Source organism: Apteryx mantelli, chromosome 26, assembly GCF_036417845.1.
Source record: "Apteryx mantelli isolate bAptMan1 chromosome 26, bAptMan1.hap1, whole genome shotgun sequence".
In the NCBI taxonomy this organism is placed as follows: domain Eukaryota; kingdom Metazoa; phylum Chordata; class Aves; order Apterygiformes; family Apterygidae; genus Apteryx; species Apteryx mantelli.
In genome coordinates, this window is record NC_090003.1 from 4,038,550 (window position 1) to 4,045,966 (window position 7,417).

Sequence of the window (7,417 nt, forward strand, 5' to 3'; positions counted from 1 at the left end):
GAAAAAAGTTATCAATCAACCCCACTTCCTCTAACTTCTTTCCTCTAAGTGAGTCCCATTTGAAACAGTCTGGGATAAATCTAAAATTATCCCAGCAAAAGCATTCTGTGCATTGCCCTCAAAATGAAATAGTAGTAGGTTAAGGGCAGAGAGGTGTCTTGGAAGCAAAGCTGCAATCAGAGCAGCCTCATATTCTGTCATCCTCAAGACAACGCTGACTGATATGAACCTCATCAGCCTCCACTGGAAACCTTTTCTTTTACAAGCAGGCTGACTTTTCTCTTGAGTATATTTGTGAAATGCAGATGGGCCTGTTTGAAGCCACAGGCTGATTTCCTCACAAGGGTTTTAAAGTTAGAAGCTATGAATAGACTTTTACGCAGACTGGACAACTGCCCCAGAGAATAGAACTACGGTCCCCCCCCGCAATAATATTCATTAAGAAGAAAAGAACGTTGCATTAGGCCTGAATCCAGGGCATACAGACAAGTTTAATAATGAGTTTATAATAGCTGGAGGGGGATTCCCCAGCTCAGCATTGTGGTGTTTAGGAGCTCAGAGATCGTGAAAATAGCACGTTTCTGTTCGCGGCCTTTCTGATCGCACCTGAGCCCCTGTGACCTCACCTTTCTGAGGCATTCTGGGAGCTTCTAGTCTCCCACTTCTCTGTGCACACGCACACACACCACTCTTAGCTATTCAGTTCCCCTTCTAAAGAGCCATCTTTCACGTATCTAAATCATTTAAGCACCACACCTGGGCAAAGGTCTGGCATTTCCACCTTTCTGGAGAGCAGGTGCAGATGCAGGTTACTGTTGTTGTCCATGGCAATGGTCACTACAGGAGGGTGAGTCTGAGCAGAACCATAGCCTTTCCCAGGCTCCTCCTGCACAGCTCGGTAGTTTTCTAGTGTCAAGCTCACACTGGGGATGGCAGAAGTGTGAGCTACTTTTATTGTCTTCTTTGACCTGAACCTTTGGTAGCAGAAGAGGAGAGATAAGACTAGCATATCTATAAGCAGCTCAAACATTTCAACCACAGACAACACTGAGGATCCAAACCAGAGACTCCACTGGCTTCCCATGCTGGACAGAAGCAAATTCTCCTGTGGAAAGAACCAAAGGGCTGTGTTCACCAAACACAGCAGAGCTCTGGGAACATGAAATTATTGCATGTTACCAGCAGGTCAATTAGCTACTTGACATTTGGGGACCAAATTTGTGTGACCCTGAGTAAACTGTGAAATTTTCCGAGTCACTTGCTTAAGAAGAAAAGTCTTATCCCATCCTGGGGGTTGGAAATAATCCTCCCTCCAACCATACACAGCACAGTATTATGTGATTAATGAATTAATCAATTAATGAAAGATAACAATACTGTGAGCTGATCTAGTGCAACCTACTGAGAGCAAAGGAAACTCGTTCACAGACTTGTAGTTCAGTTGCTGGTAGAAGATAGTCACCTTGGCAATATCCTTTCTGCATTGGAGAGAAGAAGCATTGGAAAGAAGCAGTTAGCAGGGGTGAGAGGTCTGCATGGCATTCACCTGGTGGAAGGTACAGTGGGCATTCTGGTCTCAATGATTTTACTCAGGGATTGCTGGGCAATAGTTTTCACCACTCACTCAAGCTTTATTCTTGAGAGTGTTTAACACGAGCTTGGAAAATGATGCTATAAAAAGGTGCTAAAAGGGACTGTCTTACAGCACTGTGAGGGACAAAGGGAAATTTATTGGATGACCCTGTACCTCCTTTCCCAGTTTAACATATATAAATTTCACAAGGATGAAGAGTTAATCCGTATTTTAATAGATCTTAGAATGAAGAGAATACCTGTTACCTTGTCTCAGTGACTAACCTGTTGCTAGTAGAGTTATATCCATTCTGATGCCTTAGAGCTTGGCGGATCCAGTCCTGCAGCAGAATATATGTGTGTTACTGGTAATCCTGTCTGCTGAATTTTGGTATCTTTAATATATTGTAAAGGTAGATTTCATAAGCAATAAAGTGGCTATTGTTAATAATAAAAAAAGAATTTGATTGGTTGGCTTATGGCATACAGTGATAGCTATCAAGTATTAATATTTGCCAGAGCAGCAAGGAAATATGCACTGATATTTTAGGTGTGTATAGTATTCTGGCTCTTAAATTCTGCCTTTAACGGCTACCTCACTAAATCATTTAATCTTTTAAAAGGTATTGGTTGTATTTATATCGACATTATCACCTATGTGACATGGATTAATCACCTGGTCATGTACCTGAATGCCCATTTAGCATTAGAACATGAGAAATGGCAAGAGGTCATCTACCGACTCACAGAGTTTCCATTGCAGCCCTGCAAAACCTCACAAACAGTAATGAGTGAATTATTACACCACAACACCCTCTGGAATCAGAAAGTCAATGTCATTGCAGGTAGGAACTAAGGCAGTGAGGTGAATTGCTTAAGGTCACAAGGAGTTTGGATTAGAACTGGAAATGAACATACCTAGAATCTTCATCTGACGTCTTAGCTATGAGGTCCTTCCCCTGCACCCACATTTTGGCCATTTTGCTTTATTTGCCTCTCCCATTGCTGCTGCCTGAGTCACTGTTTTCATGCTTAACTTTAATATTCTCCAAGCCATACTAAACACAGTATCCCCTCTGCACATAGAGATTGTTTGTATGGACTACCTGAGACTTCACTGACGGCCATTTAGCTGTCCCAGCAGACACTTTGTACAGTGATTCCCTGTTGAGACAAAAATGGAGATTATTATCACTATGATTCTGGCATTTAAAAGTGAATAAATGAAGGAGTTTAATATTGCCAACTGACTCCCCAAAGCAGAAGTTCTGTGGGCTGCTCTTGAGAACCTTGGAATAAGCTTTGTAAGTCAGTTTATACAATAAAGCTAGAGCTTGCCTGAAAACTGTTCAGGTCAGAAGGAAAACTAGAATGGCTTCAAGATAGTGACAATTTTTGCTTGACATGTTCACAACATTTGACATTTTGCTTTAAAATGGTGTTTTTTCCATTTTGAAATGGACCTACAACAAAAAGGTGAATCAAAAAAGTAATACAGACTGAAAAATGACACAAAGGATTTTGGTTTGGGTTTAATAAAACATTTCTATGTGATTGAAACAATTTCCCCTCCCAGCTATCATGCACACACAAAGTTCTTGTTTAATTTGCTTAATGTTGTTATGTTTTTCCTTTCTCAGCATTGCAGGTTCACCCATCAAACTGAATCTCCAGTTCAGAAAATGCCAGAATACAGTCGTCCATTTGGCTGACAAATATTCCACTAAGTTGTCTACATTTCCACTGGTGTCATTTTCCTCTGCAAGATGACATTTTTTGTGCTCTACTTTTGAGACCTACCGACACGGCTTGGGACACTGATCAAAACAATTGAGGTGGTGATTCCTGAGCCTGTTGTACAGTTGGTAAAAGCAGTGACCTGGTGGAAGAAATAGGGAGGAACACACTCAGACACTTCCTCAGGAAATGTGCTACCAAAACCTGTGCCCTCACTTGGCCTTCCCAGGCATACAGCGCTCTCTGAGAGACCTGTTCTTCACCTTACTCCCAGTTTGGAATGGCTGCAAATGGCAGAGGTAATTGTCTGCCTGCACTGCAGGACCCTTCTCTGGAAGCTGTAAGGGTCACCTGGGGAGAAAGCAACCAGAAAACCAAGAGAAGTTATTCTGCGAATGAAAGCTTTGTCTTACACCAACACAGCCACTGGTATTGGTAACATAAAAGAGCTTGGTAATAAGACTGGCCCTGGGAAAGCCTGTACCAACGCCTTTAAGAAAGAAGTGCTTGATAGCATCAAGATATTTTATGAAATAACCTGATATCCATGCAGATATAGACAGGTACCTGCCATCTGGATGGATTCAGTGATCTGAGGAAATAGTCCAGGCAGCAAATAGGCACAAAATAGAAGGTCAGTAATCCAAAGAGTCACACAACCAGTCCCTATTCTAGGAAAGTGTTCCCTGCAGACCAGGACAGGATTGCAGTCTTTTGCCCTTACCCCATGCAGAATGCTTGTTGTAGTTACAGTATTCAGCACCAGGAGGCAGTGGGTAGTAGTAATAACCACAGCCACATTTTCTAACCATTATGTGCTGAAAGCAGGAATGCAAACAAGCCTGGAAAAAAAAGAAGACACAAAAGAGAGGATAAGTCAAAAATTCACAAGTGCCCAAAACTTTAGCCCTTAGCATGTAGCTGCTAGAAGACGACCTACAGATTTCTTTACTGCTGAAAGGCACCAGACATTACTAGACACTGATGAGGCAAAAGGTTTTTGCTTTTCACTCCTTGGCTTTACCTCTGGAAACTGTATTGAACTCAGTGGGACAGAACTTTCTCCATCTCCCTCTTTCTTCATGCCCATTAATAGCTCAGTTAAACTACCCAAACACCCTCAGCCAGGAGCAAATACTTACGAAAATAAATATCTGATGGCCTAAGAATGTCCCACTGGAACAGCCCAGCTGTCTTGACTAACTCACTACCTCATCTCTCAGTCATGCTCGTGTTAGAAGGAAGAGACAGTCCAAGTGTCTGGGGTTGAGTATCTCCTGCTCAGTAAAACACATTCCAAGTTTTAACACTCTCTGTGTGAGCTGCTTTTGGGAGGGGCATGAATCTCTGCTGTCTCCAGCAATGAACCTGCTGATTTGTAAAAGCTCTCTGGAGAATAAGGTATGAATCATTTGCTATTCATCCAAAGGCCTCAGCCAGCCACTCTGACAATACCTGCAGGGTGTAGGAGTTGTTGTACAGAAGTTTAACATTCACATCATTGCCATTAGTTGTGCATTTCCCATAATTGCCACCCAGACGATTCACCTCATCCTGTGGACACAGAAAAGAGGCCTGAGTGATTAGGAGCTTTAATTGGACTTAGCCAACACCATCCAAACTCAACTGGACAGGTGATCATATAAAGGACAGGAAATGCAGCAATACGTGTGAGCAGTCAAGTTATACCTTGCTAACAAAACACACATGGTGAAAAGGGCAAGGTAGATGAGCACATGTGGTTAGTCCTTATAGTACAGCTGACAAGCAGCAGCTCTTCAGGTCAAAATAACTCAATCACTTTCGAATGCTTGTTCTCATCCTTATATACACATGAAGTCCCCTGTGTTCAGCTGCAACAAGGTGTAAGAGCCTCGGTGTAAGAACAAATAAGGCCCTAACTTTTTGAGGCCCAAAAGGCCGCTTGTACATTTGGATTAATTTTGTTTTACTTAAAGGTACCTGAGCACAGCGGATAGTGAAAAGGGGCTTGCATAAGGATATACATACAACCAAGAAGCGAACACAAGAGCCCCACAAGCCTGTTGTATGAGCCAGTCACAGTGTTCAGCTCCTCACAACTTTCTGCAATCAGTCAAAAAAGAAGGCAAGTAGAAGGTGAATGCTCTTGAGCAAGCAACTAACCTGCTGAATGCCTATTGTAGTCGCAATGCCTGGTCTGATGTCAAAGCCTTCATGCTCAAGGAATGGCGTCTGATTGTGGTTGTGTATCATCACTTTCACACCTGCCACTGTAGACAAGAGTGGGATGTGATCCTTCTGCTCTGCTCTCAGGATAAGGGAAAGTCCTGCAAATCAAAGAAAAGGGAAGTGCAAAACAATGCATTTTGGGCCAAAATAGGAACACCACCATGCCTTGAATTCTCAGCAGTGATCAATATTGCTGTCTTAGCTCACAGAAGAGGCACTGATCTTCCTTACAGATCTGGTGAGTCGTCAGGTAGTAATTGCACAAGCCTGCTCTAAAACTAGAATAATATTCTGTTTGCTGTAAGTTAAGGTATACAGTCAGCTGATTTGGTCATCATATACATGGGCTAGTGAAGCAAGCAAATACAGTATGTGGTTTGTACTAACAAACTAGAAGAGAGGGCTACATGTCAGTTAGTCATCTACAGAAGACACATTTCATCCATCACCAAATTATATTCACTTTAGCTCTTCTTCCGACCCTTTGCCAAATACCATACCGTAAGGAATTCCCGGTTTTGTTGCTGTCCAAAAGGAGTCTGTGCCCTTGCTGTTAAAGGTATAGCAGCTTCCAAAGACTGGGTGGTGAAAGTGAACATAGTCACTGAAAGCAAGAGAGATTTTGAGGGGTTTTAATTAGGAGTAACAATGCCTTCTTTCTTTGCAGCACAAATGGTGTGTGCATGTGTGTTTGTGTACAGGAATGCCTATTGGAAAGAGTTATTAACTCACCAGAGGCAAGGAAAAAATTAGGTACAAAGGGATTCATTGCTCATCCAAGGTTACAGCCAGAGTGACAAACACAGGAGTCAGAGTTTTGACTTGCTTTTCCTTCCACCAGCTACTAAATTGTCCCCCGCCTGTTTGTTAGAACAGGCAGGTTGAAGCGTGAGACCAACTCTGTGCTATAATCATTAGGAGAAACAGCTTCTCTCTCTCCTCATTTTCTCAAAAGTTATATCACATGTTATGATCATGCTGAACTTTCCTGCTCAAGTCGGCCTTCACCTTCCACCAGTTTATAAGAGTTCTCAAGGAGGGAATTGGGTAAACACAAGTACCAAAGTGACAGTGCTCACCATCAAGTGCATAGACAGAGGTATGTGACATGAAAGCATCAGCAACACTGTGTCTTTCCAGAAGAACAGACGAACCAACTGCTTTGAGAAACAATAAGGCAGGACCTTATTTTGTAAAATGATCTACAACAAACACTGCAGATCCACCTCCTCTTTGCTGAAGGGGCTCACAACAAACACTTAAATTTGCCTCTGCTTGTTCTGTGTCATAGATGAGTGCATTGCTGTTAAATTTGCTCATGTCATCAGCTGAGAACAGCTAGGCCTGCAAATGTATGCCTGAGACACAGCAGTGATTTTGGGTGGCATAGGTCAGCACTGCCTTTGGAAGAGCTTCTGACAGTGGAAACTGCAGGTATGCAGGAATAAAAAGCTACATCTTTGGCATGTGGTGCATACTCCCTTCTTTGCTTCTAGGCACAAAAGGATGTAAAGATCATCTGTCCTTTTTGGCAGTGTGTGGGCCTTTCTGGCATAATAGTTGAGAACAATCCTCATGCTCAGGGGCCCAGCCTTATGCTAAGTGCTACAGTGGAGCAGTGAGAGCCTTATTCTTTCCCTTCACTCCCCCTTTTCATTGTTACAGCAAAAATAGATCCTGCTTTCATCCATTGTATATCTGAGAAATCCTGCTCCTTTCCTCCCATGCAGATAGACATTCATTGTTTATCATTCAATACAGTCAACATATCTTTGTACTAGCAAAGGTTTAATTCCCAATGAGTTTCTCTTAAGCTTCTTTAACAGTCTAAGACACTTGCTCACAGTCATAGAGGTAGGTTGTGGGAGTATGCTAATTTCTGGGTTCCCAGTCCCAT

At 42.5% G+C, this 7,417-nt stretch overlaps 1 protein-coding gene across 1 annotated transcript in view; it reads right to left on the reverse strand.

Annotated features, from left to right (window-relative positions):
- Positions 1–526: 526 nt before the first annotated feature.
- SCNN1D (sodium channel epithelial 1 subunit delta) overlaps positions 527–7,417 on the reverse strand; it is an 8,777-nt gene continuing 1,886 nt past the window's right edge. Inside the window, 9 exon segments of the mRNA XM_067311279.1 lie at positions 527–1,105; positions 1,403–1,478; positions 1,858–1,913; positions 2,679–2,736; positions 3,373–3,451; positions 4,034–4,151; positions 4,765–4,863; positions 5,455–5,618; positions 6,021–6,124. Coding sequence (XP_067167380.1) covers positions 692–1,105; positions 1,403–1,478; positions 1,858–1,913; positions 2,679–2,736; positions 3,373–3,451; positions 4,034–4,151; positions 4,765–4,863; positions 5,455–5,618; positions 6,021–6,124 — 1,168 coding nt within the window. The 3' untranslated portion in view covers positions 527–691.